The 16,644-nt window shown below is 49.0% G+C and overlaps 1 protein-coding gene across 1 annotated transcript; it reads left to right on the top strand.

Moving 5' to 3' along the window:
- Positions 1-2,270: 2,270 nt before the first annotated feature.
- Neurl3 (neuralized E3 ubiquitin protein ligase 3) lies at positions 2,271-9,529 on the top strand. Its single transcript, XM_036168467.1, has 4 exons — positions 2,271-2,505; positions 6,484-6,972; positions 7,781-7,834; positions 9,013-9,529. The coding sequence occupies exons 1-4, from the start codon at positions 2,478-2,480 to the stop codon at positions 9,204-9,206; spliced, it is 765 nt and encodes a 254-aa protein (XP_036024360.1). The 5' UTR covers positions 2,271-2,477; the 3' UTR covers positions 9,207-9,529.
- The last annotated feature ends 7,115 nt before the right edge of the window (positions 9,530-16,644 follow it).

The following is a 16,644-nucleotide window of genomic DNA, read 5'->3' as shown; positions in this document are numbered from 1 at the left end:
AAGCTACACAGAGAAACCCTGTCTTGGAAAGAAAAACAAAAAACAAAAAACAAAAACAAAAACCAAACCAAAACAAAACAAAAGAAATATTGAAAAGTACACTATGTACATGTATGAAATTGTCAAAGACTAAATAAAATAGTATTTCAAAAGAAAAAAAAAAATGAAGACATAGGTCTGGTAGTGTAGTTAAGTTGGTAGGGTGGCTCGCCCAGCAGGCATGAAGCCCTGTTGTGTGTGTGTGTGTGTGTGTGTGTGTGTGTGTGTGTGTGTGTGATTTTTTTTAATTAAATGAATTTGTTTTGTGAGTGTGAACATGTACATGCCGTGAACGCGTGTGAAGGTCAGAGGACAACATGCGACCGTTAGTTTTCTCCATCTGTCATGTGGGTCCCTGGGATTGAACTTGGGTGGTCAGGCACGGGTCTTTACCCAGAAAGCCACCTCTCCAGCCTCCAAGCCCCAGTTTAGATCCCCAGCACTGGAGAAGTAGAGGCAGGAGGATTGAGAGTTTAAGGTTATCCTCAGCTGTGTCGTGAGTTCAAGGCGAGGCTGTAGGGAGCCTTGTTTCAAATAAGAAAGACCCAAAGAAGGGGGGAGTCTATGTGTTTGCATGCTGGTTTGCCGTTGCGCCCAAGAGTGACCATCGATACTATAGTATTCACAGTGAAGAACACTGGGGCAAAGGTGGGTGCGAACAAATGGTGACAGACTGGGCGGGGCCTAGCAAGAACAGTCTGTTCAGGTTCTCCCCTACCCTGATGTCAGCGGTAAGCACAGAGTGCGGGGCTCAGGGCTGGCTTCATGGGAGAAAGGTGCGGTAAAAGAGAGGGGCCTTCCTGTCTCTGCTACTTCCCAAATGTTTAGAATGGATGTCCTGAACCCCGTCAGTAAAGTAGCTAAATTCACTTGGATGTGGGTGTCTGGGCTTGCCTGCCTTTTCCACCTGCTGGCTGCTGGCATGAGCAGGCTACAGGTCCTGCCCACGGGGCCACACCACCAGCCTGATGGTGTACAACTAACCCTGTAATTTTCTATAAAGGCTAAAGTCCCAGATCGGGCACCTTAATAAGGTGCCATGCATACTTCAGGTAGGGGAATGTGGTTTATCAGGAAGGAACGCTTGGCTCCAGCCCTTGGCAGCCACTCAAGGCAGACAATGCCACAGGTAAGGCCCAGCAAGGGAGGAGCAGCCAGCACTACCCAGAGACTGGTGTGCCTGCCAGGAGGTGCCAGGAGCCTGAGCCTCTCAGACTGGGCCAGCCAGGGCATTGGACCAACTGCAACCTTTAGGATCCACAGGCCTCGGCTCAAGTGAGTGGGACTTACTCTTGAGCAGTTACATCTGGCCTCGGCAGAAGTAATATACATCTAGTGTAGAGACAAAGGGCACTCAGCAAGGGTGTGTCAGGAAAAGAGAAGTCCAGAGGTTACAGCAATGTCTGAGGTAACCGGGGCTACTGATGTCACCAACCTTCTTCTTACCACTTCTCACTTTGGCACGGCTGCTGGCTGGAAGAGGTCCTCAGGCCGGTACCTCCTTGTTCCCATTTTATAACTCGGGTACACCGGAGGTAAAGAAGACGGAAGGGTCTGAATAAGGTAAACAATGGGCACAGCCTGGATCTCCAAGACTCCATGTCCCTCCTCAGTTGAGGCAGGGTTTCTCTGTGTAGCCCTGGCTCTCCTGGAACTCGCTCTGTAGACTAGGCTGGCCTTGAACTACCTGCTTCTGCCTCCCAAGTACTGGGATTAAAGGTGTGTGCCACTACCTCCTGGCACTATTCATTTCTGTAAGGGTCCAAAGAAGTCACTGATGGTGGCCTTGATCTGGAGTCTTGAGAGAGACTCCAGCTGGTGGTGGTGGTGGTGGTGGTGGTGGTGTGTGTGTAGGGGGATGCAGGGTATCTGTAGACCTCCAAACCAGCCTTGCCACCAGGCAGGCTCAACTGCACAGGTCCCAGGATTTAGCTCATTCAGTTTAACCTACTTCAGCTGCGCTGTGCACCTTCTGTATGTGGGGTTGCCATGGTGAGCCATCCTGGCTGCATACTGGAGTTCCTGCACGTTCTTTGAAATTTCCGATGGCCAGGTCTCCCCGCAGGCCAGGGCACCAGAGTCTTTGCAGGGGGTTGGGGTGGGCACAGGTGTTTACTAACATGCTGTGGGTGGTTGTAATTCACAGACAAGGGCTGATTAGAAGCCAGAGAGAAAGAACCCCATGCTGTAGCCACAGTCACAGTCCCTGTTTCCTTTTCTCAGGCCAGCTTGCTGTAGCAGATCTACTGTGAGCCACGAGACATCGTGGGGAAAGTCCCGGATATCCTCATTCGTGACAGCATCTAATTAATCATCAACCCTGTAACGTGATCTCTAGCCTATAAAAAGGAAACCTTCAGCGTCTCATAAACCTGACCACTGGCCTTCACAGATATCTCCAGAACCAAGGACTTGTATCCCAGGAGGAGCCCAGGCTAATGGGTGGCCGCCTCAGTCCTGAGGCCAGTAAGTAGACTTCCTGTATGCTCTGAGTTCACTTTTGGAGTCCAGACTGCAAGGGAGTACAGGTGGGAGGTCTGGAAGCGGGACAACGGAGAGCTTGAGGCCATTGTCACCTAGAGTGGGTTTCTGACAAGTTCTGCTCTGCACAAGGGAGTGAGCTTCCTGTCTTCCCAGGAATCCAGCGGAGGCTGGGTGACTCAGGTCCAAGATGGCTGCAGAGATAAACATCCCTCCTCCCCCACCCGCTGACTCGCTGTCTCTAACCAATGTTCATCTAGGAACTGGACACAAAGAGAGAAACAGGACTGAGGTGGGTAGAGGGGTAGAGCTTTGGAGGCCCGGTAGAAAAGGAGGGATTTCAGCTTTGCCAAATTAGAGATGGCACCAGAGGCAAGTCATTCTGTCCCTGTGCCCTTGGTTTTTTCACATCTGAAGGTTGGGGACAAAGCCACCCACCCTGATGGCCTTTAGGGCTCCAAATACAGAAGTCTAAATGGTAATGAGATAGGAAATTTCTCTGAGACACCCATACCTGCGGTCATGGTGCCCCTTAGTGGAAGGACCTGGGTGAGTAGGCAGGAGATAGCATTCCAGGTCTTAGCACAGAGACCCGGACCAGGCACCCTGGAGATGCCTCATATGTAGAGCAGAACCCCTGCTTATGCTCCATGGCTAGCATCCAAGGCTCACTTGCAGTGGACAGCCACACCCTGAGCCACCTCTGTTGGGCAGCTGTGTTTGGATTCAAGGCAGGGCAGTAACACCAACAGCTATGTAGTATGACAGGTGCAGGGATGTGTGTGTGTGTGTGTGTGTGTCTGTGTGTAGCTGATCCCACGGTCTCCTTGGGGCTGGGAGGACTGGAAGGGACCTTCCCTGAGACCCCCCCTAGCCCCCCACAATCTCTGAGTGTTTCTATATAGGATGCAGAGAGAAGGACCGGAGGCTGCAAAGGGCTGAGTGGGTGCCTGGCACCCCAAAAGCCTTGGTGGCTGGAGGGGTGATGATGAAGATGCTGACCATCATCTTCATCACCATCATGGAGCAGGCAGATGATGATCCATTCCTAAAATTCCCAGAGCCTTGCCTAGAGAGATTATAATTTGCCCTCATCTGCCCAGGGCTGGAGATGACCCTAAGGTCATGACTTGTGTGTCCCAAACTTCCTAGCAGTCTGGGTCCAGGCTACAGCAGTGGGGGACACAAAGGTGGGGTCATTGAAGAAGGTCCTCCTCTTACTCTCTTCCACGGAGCCTCGGGGTCCGACCCGAACATGGGGCCCAGAACAGGAATGGTAACCTCTTGGTAGCGAGTGCTCTGGACCCTTTGCCAACCCTGCCAACTGGGACAGACCTAATTAGAGAGCCGTGTTTAGCTTGTGCCCACCTCTGCCACACCCCAATCCAGCGATGGGATCTGTCGGGTTGCTTAGTCCAAGGGTGGGAGGATTCCTGCAAGGCTCTGTGGAAGGGGCAAGGCAGAATGGAGATGGTGCCACGGAGACCCAGCTCTAAAGTCAGGAAGCAGAGCTCATTGTAAAGGAAAGGGTGGAGTCCCTGTTGGGGACAAAGTCCTGAAGGCCTTTTATAGACACGCTGGGTGAGGGTGGCTTTCAGCCGCTCAGCCTGGGTCGTGTGATTAACCAACACAAGCCATCCGAGAGAGAATGTAGAGAGACCAGGCCTCAAGAGGCCCCTTGTTGCTTGCCTGTGGTGACACCTCCTGATAGTCACACTCAGGGAGTTGTTACCCAGAGGCTACTGAAGGTAGGGATACAAGGCCTGAGCATGCAGTTGAGAGAAGGTGGTTCAAGGGCTCTGGTCACCTAGCGACCCACGGAGGCAGCTCTGTCCCCGCAGATTCCCCTGTAACACAGGACAGGAGAACATAGCTCTCACAGGCTCTGAAGGCTCCTGAGTTGTGATGGAGATTTGCCCACTCCAGCTGCCACCCAGACCAAGGCTTTCTTTTCCTGGGGTGCCAAGGGACTCTTGCGTCCCTCAGAGGCCATTCCTAGGTCAGTCTCCTGAACTGACCCACCACCAGCCAGATTCCTTTTTTTCCTCTAGGAAGTGGATGGGGCAGTGAACTGACCTTCTCTCTCTCCCAGAACAGTCTTTCAGTCCTCTACCCTCCTGGGTATGGGATGTGGCCAGATGAGTACTGGCCATCATTTTGAGATGAGCAGTCCAAAGTTCTTAGACCCAAAGGGCATGTGAGCCCTTTCCACTGAGGCTGTAGTAGTTGAGGCTGGGGCTCCAACTTGGCTCTATTTCTGCTCTTGTGGTGGACCAGAGTTGTAGCTTGTGGCTCTCAGGAGAGTACACCCTGCTTCTTCCAGCAGCAGGGTCGCAGGTGACTGTCTCCAGCATGCACTCTTGTCCAGACTATTGCTCAGGTCCCTTACCAAGCCTACCCCTGGGCTTCTCCTGAGTCCTTCCCATCAGTGGTGGCTGTGACTCAGCTGAGTGATGGCATGGGTTCTGGTGGTAGCACCAGGAGTCCTCAATTCTATGTCTGGCTCCCTCAAGCAGGCCCCTGGTCTGCAAGGGGAACAGGAGACAGCCAGCTGATGGGGGATGGGCTCTCTCCGGGGCCTGGCTCAAGTTCAGACTGAGTTCATCTTTCTTTTGCGGCCAGCAGTCAGCTGGCTTCCTCTCCTCTCCCCCACTTAAAGAGGAAAGGCAGGTCTCTGTGAGCAGAGCAACTCCTGCTGTCTTGGAGCCGGGGCTGAGAAGAAGGTTTGCCCTGTAGGAAACTTTCCCTTCTGACAGACAAGTGCCTTTGAGTAAGAAGTCCCTTGGTTCCAAAGCCAAATTCAGGCCTTGGCTGAACAGAGGCATCTCCATAGACCCTTCTCAACTTGTACCCTTGTCTTGTGGGAAACTGCTGGGTTCCCTTCTCCCAGCACCAGGAAGTCACTTTGAGGTGGGGTGGGGGTGGGTGGGGCTGATGCAGCTCACCTCTGGGAAAAACGAGGTTAGAGAAGCAGAGAGGAAGGCATGGCCATCATGGGCCACCAGCCAGGGCATGCACAAGTCAGCAAGCAAGCTCTGCTCCTCCAGGTTAGGTATTTGAAAATCCATGAGTATTACATCTCATCTAGGGGCTGGTGAGACGGCTCAGCCCATAAAGGTGCTTGCTGACAAGCTGAACGACTTGAGTTCAATCCCCTGAACCTACAAGGTAGAAGGAGAGAACTGACTTCTGCAGGTTGCCCTCTGACTTCCACCCATGCATCCTGGTACTCCTGCACCCAATAAAGAAGTAAGTCTTAAAAAATAAAAACAATAAACTTCAATCAGGCAGTGGTGGTGCACACCTTTAATGCCAGTGCTCAGGAGGCAGAGGCAGGTGGATCTCTGTGAGTTTGAGGCCAGTCTGGTCTGCAGAGCGAGATCCAGGACAGCTAGGACAGCCAGGACTATACAGAGAAACCCTGTCTTGAAAAACCAAAAACCAACCAACCAAACAACAACAAAAACCAATAAACCTCATCTAAGTTCATACACTTAAGTGTTTGTTTTCATTTTGTTTAACAACAGCTCCCTGTCTATGTAGCCCAGGCTGGCCTGGCCTGGAACCACTTACTAGACCAAGCAAGCCTGGAACTTGCCTTCACCTCCACAGCACTGGAATTAGAGCACCACCACACCAAGCAAGCCGCTTTTTCTACTCAGTCCAGTAACACCCACGGCTCAGGGCTGTTTAGACAGGGCTTAGATACAGATTCTTTTAATTTTCATTCCAGGCAGAAGGGGTGACTGAGATTGGGGGCGGGGCAGGTAGAGTGGGTTGGCTTGGTGCTTGTGAGTTGAGGCTTGAGGTGGTTTGGGGAGTGGAGGTGGTGCCAGGGTTCTTTGGGCAGTCAAAGTGGCCCCCCGGAGGAGGCCAGGGTAGCCTAGGGTGCTGGTTGTCTTCTGGGGGAACTGGTGGGTTAGAATGGGCCCTCACTGAAAGGCTACTCACTCTGCCCCACAGACGCTGAGGTGCCCCACGAAGCTCTTAGTTTCCACGGGGATGCCACCGGCGCGCAGGTGCATCTGGACGACCTGCGGAGCACAGCGCATAGGCGCTCCACGTTCCACGATGGCATCGTGTTCAGCCAGCGGCCAGTGTGGCCTGGTGAGCGCGTAGCGCTGCGTGTGCTGCGACATGAGGACGGCTGGTGCGGTGGCCTCCGTGTGGGCTTCACGCGCCTCGACCCTGCGCACGTGGCCCCGTCCTGCCTGCCACCCTTCGTATGCCCTGACCTTGAGGAGCAGAGCCCCACGTGGGCAGCGCTGCTTCCAGAGGGCTTCGTCCGTGCAGGGAATGTAGTCTGCTTCTGGGTGAACCGTCGAGGGTGGCTCTTCGCCAAGGTCAACGCTGGCCGCCCCCTCTTGCTGCGCAAAGACGTGCTGGTCCAGGGCGCCCCGCTCTGGGCGGTGATGGATGTGTACGGGACCACAAAAGCCATCGAGCTGCTGGGTGAGACAATCCTTGGGGTCCCAAACACCGTGATTCTGGAGTGTGTGGCGTGGAGACAGAATTCCAGGTGGCTTCGTGCACCAGTCTAAAGGCCCTGGTAGAACTGTTTATTCCTTCAAGTTCAGGATGCTGTCAGTGCATGGCCTAGTGTAAGGATGGGCACCGGAGACTTGAAATGGGCAAAAGACTTACCTTTATCGGGTCACATTTTGTAGCTGGAGTTTTCTCTAGTCCTGCCCAGCACCACAAACCCCACAACCGCTTATAAAATAATCACTCAGAAGCTCATATTAATTAAACTGCTTGGCCATTAGCTCAGACTTCCTACTGACTAGCTCTTACACTTAAACTCAGCCCATTTCTGTTGATCTGTATGTCGCCACGTGTGTTCCGTGGCTTTACCTGCTGCCTTTACATGCTGCTTCCTGGACATCTCCTCTCCTCAGCCTTCCACTTCCCAGGCTTCTCCTCTCTCTTTGTCCTGCCTATACTTCTTGCCTGGCTACTGGCCAATCAGCTTTTAATTTATCAATCAATCATCCACAGCAGCATTTCACAAAAGAGAAAGCATTTAGATGGGGCCTTGGCGCTTAAGTAGAAGTTTACCCATACACAGGTGAAAAGCAAAAACAAAAACAGAAAACCCAGCAAAGATGTGAGTGCTCTCAGCTGAGATCAGCAGTGAGGAGGGCAGTGGCTGCTGAAGGACTTGTGCGTTCGTGCGTGTGTGCATGCATGTGTGCCTGCATGTGTGCGTGCAGATGCCTGGAGCTGCTGGGCTGGCCCTGAACCTCCTTTTCTGCCTTAGATCCCAAAGCTGACGCCTGGATCACCAACGGTGAGCCTGTGCCAGAGTCTGAAGGTGAGCGCACTTCCCGGCATCCCGGCACCCAGTGGAGTGGCTGGGAAGTCAGGCTGTTCAAAGCTATCCTTCTAGTTACCACAGAGAGGCCTCCACAGTTCACTGCCTGCTAGAAATCCAGAAACAATGGGATGTTTCTGCCTTTTAGATCATTCCCAATTAGGAGAGTGTATTCACGACCACACACACCTCCCTTTCTGAAACAGTCTCATGTGACCTAATCTAGCCTTAAATTTACTCTAGACACTTTTTCAAGTGCTGGGATTATAGCCTACTCTAATCTCATTTTTTCTTTTTTTTTTAATTTTTGTTTTTGTTTCTGTTTTTTGAGACATGGTTTCTTTGTGTAGCCTTGGCTGTCTTGGAACTAACTAGCTCTGTAGACCAGGCTGCCCTGGAACTCACAGAGATCCAATGGTCTCTGCCTCCTGAGTGCCAGGATTAGAGGCGTGGGCTACCACCGCCTGGATCTCAAATATTCTTAAAAAAAAAAAAATTAAAAGAAAAATTGTATACACCATGTATGTGCTGGTGCCTTCAGAGGTTGTAAGAGGGAACTGGATCCTCTGGAGCTGGAGTTACAGACAGTTGAAAGCTGCTTGGATCTCCAGCTAACCAAAAAAAAAAAAAAAGAAAAATACTGGGAAGAAACCCACCCATATATACCACAAGTTTTCCCCCCTTTCCTTGCATTAGGCAAGCCTCTACACCTTGGCTATATACCCAGCCTACTTATTTTCTTTCTTTTTTTGAGACAGTCTCATGTAGTCCAGGCTGGCCTCAAACTCACTATATGTAATTGGAGATGACCTTGTACTTCTGATCCCCTTATCTCTATTTTTATCACTACTGTTTGATTGGTTGGTTGATTGGCTGTAACTAATAATAAACTAGAACAATGGTAATGACATACAGTAATAACAATTATTTAGTATTCATGATTTTTTTTTCTAGAACTTTCAATTTGATAGTTTTAGAACACGGGTAGCTGAAATTGGGACGCAACAGCAAAGATAAGGGGTTGTGTGTATTTTGTTGGTTTTCATTTGATTGTACTGAGTGGATTCTCAGGGCACAGTTCCTTGGCACATTGAGCTTTCCTGCTCTGTGGTAAGACCATGAGTAGGTAGGTGGCCTCCCCTATGTGTGCTCCTGACCCATGCTGTCTCCTTTTCCAGTCACATCAGGAGAGGAGTGTGTCATCTGCTTCCACAACACTGTCAACACCCGCCTCATGCCCTGTGGCCATTCACACTTCTGCAGCGCCTGTGCCTGGCATGTCTTCAAAGACACAGCCAAGTGCCCCATGTGCCGCTGGCAGATTGAGGAGGTGGCTGTAGTACCTTCACCGAAGCCTGGAGAAGGCTCCTGAAGAGAGGGAGCTTCCTGGAGTGGGTGGCAGATGGGACCTGGCTCTGAGCCAGGCCCCTGCCAAAGGCGAAACCTCTGTCTAGACATGGGTCATCGAGCACGGTCACAGGCCACCAAGCCTGATCTTGGGTCAGCAAGCCTTGTTAGCCGAGAGGGAGGCTCAGTGACTTTTTACTCAGCCAGAAGTTCGGGAGAGGTTGATATGGCAAAGAGAAATCTCCCTGGCCACTTTGGGAAACCCCCAGTGTAGCAGGGGCAGCCTGAGCCCTCACATTACAGCTGAGGACATGAAGGGATAGGTCTGTGTCTGGCAGAAGCGTCAGAAGCAGGGACATAGAACATGGTGATTTTCTTATTGATTTGTGAGATAATCAAAATAAAGTTTGTTTTTGTATTGATTGTCTCCTTTGCTGTGCTCAGTGGGAGGAGGTGGTACTCAGACTGGTTAGGGTATTTGGGGACATGCTGTCCTGCCCTCTCTGACTACACTGATCTTACAGTTAAGGACTGCATGGAGCTCTGGGCACTGGGGTCCATGGGTTCTATCGCTGAACATAGCAGGGATTGGGTCAACATTCTCAGCTTTTGAGTCTCAACCAGACCTTGCCCTTGCCAGCCTGGGTTCTGGGGACTTCGGGATGCTCTGACACTGACAGGTATTAATGGCCAGGAAGCCCCAGTCTGGGGCTCTCTCTATGGAGGAACCCCTATGCCCAGTACATTTGTCAAATGTTAATTGTAGTTAGTTTATACTGTTTGAATTGAGACTGGGGAACCAAATACTCAAGTCTCTGGGAAATGAGATTTTTGTAGAGGGTTTTGGAAATGTCTGATGTGTTCCTGAGGATCTACAAGATTTGTGCATGCTCAGGAAAGGCCTGGAAGAGTCCCCAGTCTCTTGATTCTGGCTGATGTTGAGGCCTTGTACAAAAAGGAGGTGAAGGCTAAAGTATACCCATAAACTCCCTCAGTCCCCGACAGAGTTCCTTGGCAAGGTGTAGACATTTACTAGGTCAGAGCATTGTTTAAAAATCTCTGCACAATCATTAGTTGGTCAGTAAGCTATCTGTACTGAGGCTTCAGTTGGTGGCATGTAACAGGGGTGATGATTCTACCCAGTTTACCCAAGAAAGCTGGAGAACTAACAAACACACACTGCCGAGGACAAGAAAACAGCAAGAACAGAAAACCTCTGAGTGGAGGTGCTTTATTCTTCAGAGCTGCCGAATTATATTATCTACAGAGATCATTTTTTTTCATATGTGAGAACCTGAACTAAATGAAAGCATGACTTACGTTTAGGGCATCATTGGTTGCTGGAGAAAGTCCTTGAGAGAGCCCCAATGTTAGATTCACTAGACAAACACTTTAATTCAGCTTAATTCAGCTGTTACAACTATGTTTGGATAACCTAAGGAAGCCATGTCTAGGAATTAAAGGAGGGCTATGGATGTGGCTCAGTGGAGAATGCTTGCATCACATGTCAAGGCTCTGCACTCAATTTCCAGCAAAACACACACACACACACACACACACACACACACACACACACACACACGCACACACGCACACATCCCTCAGCTTAGAACCACCACCCTAAGTGGGATAAAATTGCAGTTTGTACCACGGGCCCTTTTCCCTGACTCCCTACAGAGAGCCAGCTCCTGAATCAGCTCTGTTCACTCATTCGTCAAAACCACCAGGCACGTGTGGTTGTTCCCTTCTCTTCCCGGTTATAAACTGCTGGGAGTCATGGAGGGTCTGCCCAGGGCCAGGAGCAGGGGAGAGGAGTAAACTTGGAGCAGAGAAGCTAGTCAACGATGGCAGCCTGATGATTGTAGTTCAGTGGCGGGAAGCCTATATGCATCCCCAAGCCGAACATGGCTTCTTTTGCCCAGCAACCACTGTAATCAGCTTGCAGAATCTGGAATCGCCTGGGAAGGGAGTACTAGCGAGGGCGTGTCTACATTAGGTTGGCTTGTGGGCATGCTTGTGAGGAATTTTCCTGATTGGGTTAATTGCGTTGGGAACTCACCTTGAATGCAGGTGGCGCCATGTCATGAGCTGGGCCCCTGGACGGAAAAGGAGAGGGAGCTCCCGAGCACAGGCATTCAGTGATCTGCTGCCTGACTACAGGGCACACTTTGACCAACTGTGCCACTGTGACTTCCTGGAAATGATGGCCTGTAACCCAGAACCCCTAAGTTGCTTTGGCTGGGGGCTTTTATCACAGTGTTAGAAGTATTTCTGAGGTCACAAAGAAAGAGACCACCACCATAATTAAAGTGTCTCGTCTGCATCTGCGTCCCTACTTCTGCATAAGAGTGATTACTCACAAAAGTGGCGGCACAAGCACAGGGATGGGGAGTCCTTCCGGTTTTACCCCTGACGTAAAAGGGAAGCTGGACTGTTGTTCCTCATTGGTCGAGGTCCAACCACAAAGTCCAAACCTGAGTTGCTAATCAAAGAATCGACGTAAGATGAGGAAAAAAAACCAAAAAACAAAAAAACAAAAAACCCCCCAAAATTAAAGTGCAAGTTGTTTTCTATGAGTAAGGAGGAAGTACGGTCCGGAAGTGGTGGCTTAGAGCCAGTCAGAAACTGAAAAATAACTTTTGTGGTGTGGTAAGGGAGGAAGTGGCGTGTACTTTGAAAGAAAAGATAATTGTTTGTTGCACCTGAAAGGAATGCTGGAAAAGAAACAGAGCCAAACACTGTATGAGTCATAGCTACATGTCGCCACCTCCCATCTTTGAAGGAGGCCACTGGGGCTCACAAGGATTCCACCTCAGATAATGCAAGATAAGCTCAGGATCAAGAGAAGCCCAGCAATTGAGGAATTTGGATGTGGTGGGAGAAAAAGTACCTGGTTACCCAGAATGCATTCATATCTAAAGAAGCAGCTTGTAGGGGCGACAGACCTGGGCATTCCCACAGCTGTGATTAGATGCTCTGAAAAAATCCAGACGTCTTGGGAATTAGAAACTTGATCACACGTGATTACTGGAAACCAAAACTTAGTCAGTTGAAGTGAGGAGCAGAAAGGCCGCAGGAGAACAGTGTGTTAACGGTCTGGAGTCATCTAGACTCGCCCTGCGGTGTAATTAAGAGATGAAATATAGACAATGGGCCAAGGAGAATGGTGCAGGAGTTCAAAAGCAGATCACTAGGAACTGAAAAAGAAGGAAATAGAGATGCAGGAGGGGATGCTTGAAGGAAGATCGGAGAAGCATGACTTCCTGAGAGGTGAAAACAGAAGACCATTGGTTTGGAAGAGTCCAGGCCCCGTCAGGCACAGAAAGAAATTACAAATTGGGGCTCATGTCTATAATCCTAGAACTTGAGAGGCTGAGGCAGGAGGATTGCTGTAGGTTCAAAGCGAGCCTGGGATACATAGCAGGTAACAGAGCTACTTAGCAAGATCTTGTCTCAAAAATACCCACCTCTACACTTGTCTCCAAAAAAATGAATAAATGAATGAATGAATACAAGGAAGGAGGTAGGAAGAGGAAATGAAGGGGGAAGGGGCTTATATAAAGTTGTCGAATTATGTGGAATTATATGTTGAATGCTGAGGCCCAGTCATTTTTCTTCCACCTTCTTCGAGGCTGAGACGTCAGGCTAGAGAGACGGATCAGCAGTTAAGAGCACTTGCTGCTCTTACAGAGGACCTGGACCTGATACCCAGCACCCACGTGGTGACACACTGCCTGTAACTCTCTTCCAGGGGGAACTGAGGCCCTCTTCTATGCTTTTTGAATAACACACACACATGGTTCATACAAGCAGGCAAAACACCCATACACATAAAATAAAATAAATGAACATTTTATTTATTTATTTAGTTCAGAGCTGAGGATTGAACCCAGGGCCTTGCGCTTGCTAGGCGAGTGCTCTACCACTGAGCTACATCCCAGCCCCTAAGCGGATGTTTTAAAAAGAAGACTCAGATGTCTGGCTTACAACTCCAAGTAGAAGACTGACGGAGCACTTTCTAGAACACTAGCAGTCCAAAAGATCTGAAAATACCCACACCAAGTCATCCCAGGGGTCATCCAGCTTGATCCCTGTAAGTCCCTTGTCCTGCTTCATAGGGCTAAATCTGAAGTGGCTTCTTTTTGCTTTAGTCTTGAATCTGAGTAGATATCCACCAATTTCCAGACATCTCAGGAAACCTCCAAACAAGAAATAATTTGAAGCCAGGCATGGTGGCTCATACCAGCAATACTAGCAAGGCTGAGGCAGGAGGATTGTGAGGCAAGCCTGGCCTATGTAGTGAGATCTTGCCTCAGAAACAAAAGAAGCAAAACTAAATTAGACTGCAGTAGGAGAGAGAGAAAGCAGACATGAGGACACTGGCGCCCAAATCGGAGCTGATTCATTTGTTTCCTTTGAGATGGGAGTATGCAGACACTCCTGCACTTACCACGTGCTTCTGGCCCAGTGACCCAGCCCAGGTTGAAAACATCAGAAGTAAAAAATGCATTGAGTCCTTCTGGCCTTCTAAACATCCTAGCTTGCAATACAGTCTGCACGTGGGGGCAGATGTCTGAGAGTCATCAGTCCATCTCTCCACAGAGGCATTAATCCATTCTCAACCCTCACCACCCAACATCTCCCGCAAGGCCCCACCTCCCAGTGCCAATCCATTTCAGACGAGTGTTGGCGGGGACAAACCACATTGACACCATGGCAACCTACAAATGGCCAATGAGGCTAGGAAAAAGAATAAAACTTCACTGACGGCAGGGAGAGGGAAACCAAAACCACAGTGAAATGTCAGCTCACACCTGTAAGGACGACCATGATCAAAGGAATCAGGAGGGAAGTGCTTTTGAGAATGTGAAGAAATGAGAACTCTTATTCATTGCCACTGGGGTGTAAATGGTATAGCGGTTCCTCAAAAATAAAACCGCCACATGACCCAGCAGTTCTCTTGGGCCTGCATCCAAAGGCGATAAGCCATATTTACTTGGAAGTTTGTTTTTTCCCACTGCCATCCTCATCCCAGCACCAGTCACGGCACTCAAAATACAGGGACAACTTAATGCCTAGTTGACAAGTGAGCGGAGAGAGAAAACGTGATGGGGGAATTTCGTTATTTTTATTTTATTTATTTGTTTGTTTGTTTATTTTTTGGTTTTTCGAGACAGGGTTTCCCTGTAGCTTTTGGAGCCTGTCCTGGACTAGCTCTGTAGACCAGGCTGGCCTCAAACTCACAGAGATCCACCTGCCTCTGCCGCCCGAGTATTGGGATTACAGGCGTGCGCTACCACCTCCTAGTGCATTATTTTTTATTTTATTTGTTTGCTATTATTCAACCCTAATGAAGGGGGAATCACTGCCATTTGCACACTAAGTGGAATAAGCAAGACTAGGTCAAATAATTCCCAAGAGAGTCAGCTCTGGAAGGCAAAAGCACAGCCAGGACTGTAGTTAGTAAGATGGATTATGTGAATGCGATTTGCCAAGGGAATAGATCCTGCGTCTTCTCATCCCAACCCCAAATCAGCAACTATGAGAAACGATGGAAAGGCTAAATAGCTTGATTGTGGCGACCCTTTTATAACATGTACATATACTGAAATGTTACATTGTGCACCTTAAATATATACAATTGTTAATGTCAATCATAGTTCAGTAAGGCTGAAACAAAATAAAGATATAAAGTTTCTGTGACTGAATGGGGGAGGTCTGGCCTGAGACCCAAGATGCTATAGCCTGCTGGTCCTGGGGAGAGGGGTTTTGGTTGATCAGTGTGGAGGTGGGGTTGGGCTGAAGTGACTCAGTGCCATGAGGTGCCAGTACTAAAAAGATGACGGCACCTGGGACTCAGTATTTAAAAAAAAATAGAGCTGCAGGGGCTGGAGAGATGGCTCAGTGGTTAAAAGCACTGGCTGCTCTTCCAGAGGTCCTGAGTTCAATTCCCAACAACCACATGGTAGCTCACAACCATCTGTAATGAGATCTGGTGCCCTCTTCTGGCCTGCAGGCACACATGCAGACAGAGACTGTATACATAATCAATCAGTCAAATCAATCAATCAATCAATCAATCAATCAATCTTGAAACAAACAAACAGAACTGCAGTAGTAATATTGATCGTCTTTCCAGAAAGATGATCCCTAAGAACATAAAGAGGGTTGAAACAGCTACAGCACAGTCGGCTTCTCCTCCTCCTCCTTCTTCTTCTTTTTGGTTTTGAAAGACAGGGTTTCTCTGCGTAGTTTTGGTGCCTGTCCTAAATCTCGCTCTGTAGACCAGGCTGGCCTCAAACTCACAAAGATCCACCTGGCTCTGCCTCTCAAATGCTGGGACTAAAGGCATGCGCCACCACCACCCAGCTGACAGTCAGCTTCTTACATAAGCAGGACAACTGGACAGCTGTGAAAAGTTCAGTAAGCTGCATATGGTGACGGTCTGTGGAAGCAAGTTCATCACCCTGCCCAGATCCTTGTTGTGTAAACAATGCCCTTGGAAATGGGGCCCGTGGCAGAGAAAATAAAGAAACAGAATGGGCCTGTGCACTTGTATGCCTGGAGAACCACTCCACAAGAGTGGAGTCGATTTGCTTACCTCCAGCCACTCTGGTTCTTCAGACAGTTGTCAGAAGACAGGCTTTTCTTTCTGAGGTGTCTCTGGGCTGTGAAACAAAGGCTCAAGTTTGTCCAGTGGGAACGTCAGACTGGACGAGGCTTCGGCTGCCTGGAAAAAGAGGAATGGAAGTGAACTTGTGGCTTGTTTGGTTCCAGGCTGCCTTCTTTTCAACTGATAGTTTACAGGAATTAAAATCTATCTGTCTTACTTGCCTGCAGCAGAGACCTTCAGAGCAAATCTGAAGACGATGTAATGGGTTTTTTTTTGTTTTGTTTTGTTTTTTGTTTTTTGTTTTTGTTTTTTGTTTTTGAGACAGGGTTTTTCTGTGTAGCCCTGGCTGTCTTGTAACTCTGTAGACCAGGCTGGCCTCGAACTTACAAAGATCGACCTGCCTCTGCCTCCTGAGTGCTGGGATTAATGACATGCACCACCACCCCTGACCTTTCTCTTCCTTCCTTTCTGTTCTTTTCACTCTGGCATTGAAGATAAATCCCTCATGCACAAGTCCTCTCCTTCTGAGCAAAATCTGCTTTGATTTTATAAGACAGGGTCTTACTATGTAGCCCAGGCTGGCCTTGAACTTGAAATCCTTTTGCTTTAGCCTCCCAACTAGTGCCACTGTGTCTGGCTTCCGTTTCTGACATCCTGAATGTGATATATAGTCAATGTCATATAGATATTATTTTATATTATTATTTTACATAATGTATGTATATTAAAATACATAGAACAATGTGTGTATGCACGCTTGCACGTCCATGTTAATGTGTAACAAAATGAAAGGTCACCCTGGAAAAGAAAGAAGTGTGACCTAATGGACATGTGCATTTTATTTATGTTG

Source organism: Onychomys torridus, chromosome 18 (genome assembly GCF_903995425.1).
Source record: "Onychomys torridus chromosome 18, mOncTor1.1, whole genome shotgun sequence".
Taxonomy (NCBI): Eukaryota; Metazoa; Chordata; class Mammalia; order Rodentia; family Cricetidae; genus Onychomys; species Onychomys torridus.
Note: the sequence above shows the minus strand (reverse complement) of the source record. Positions and strands in the feature narration are given on the sequence as shown.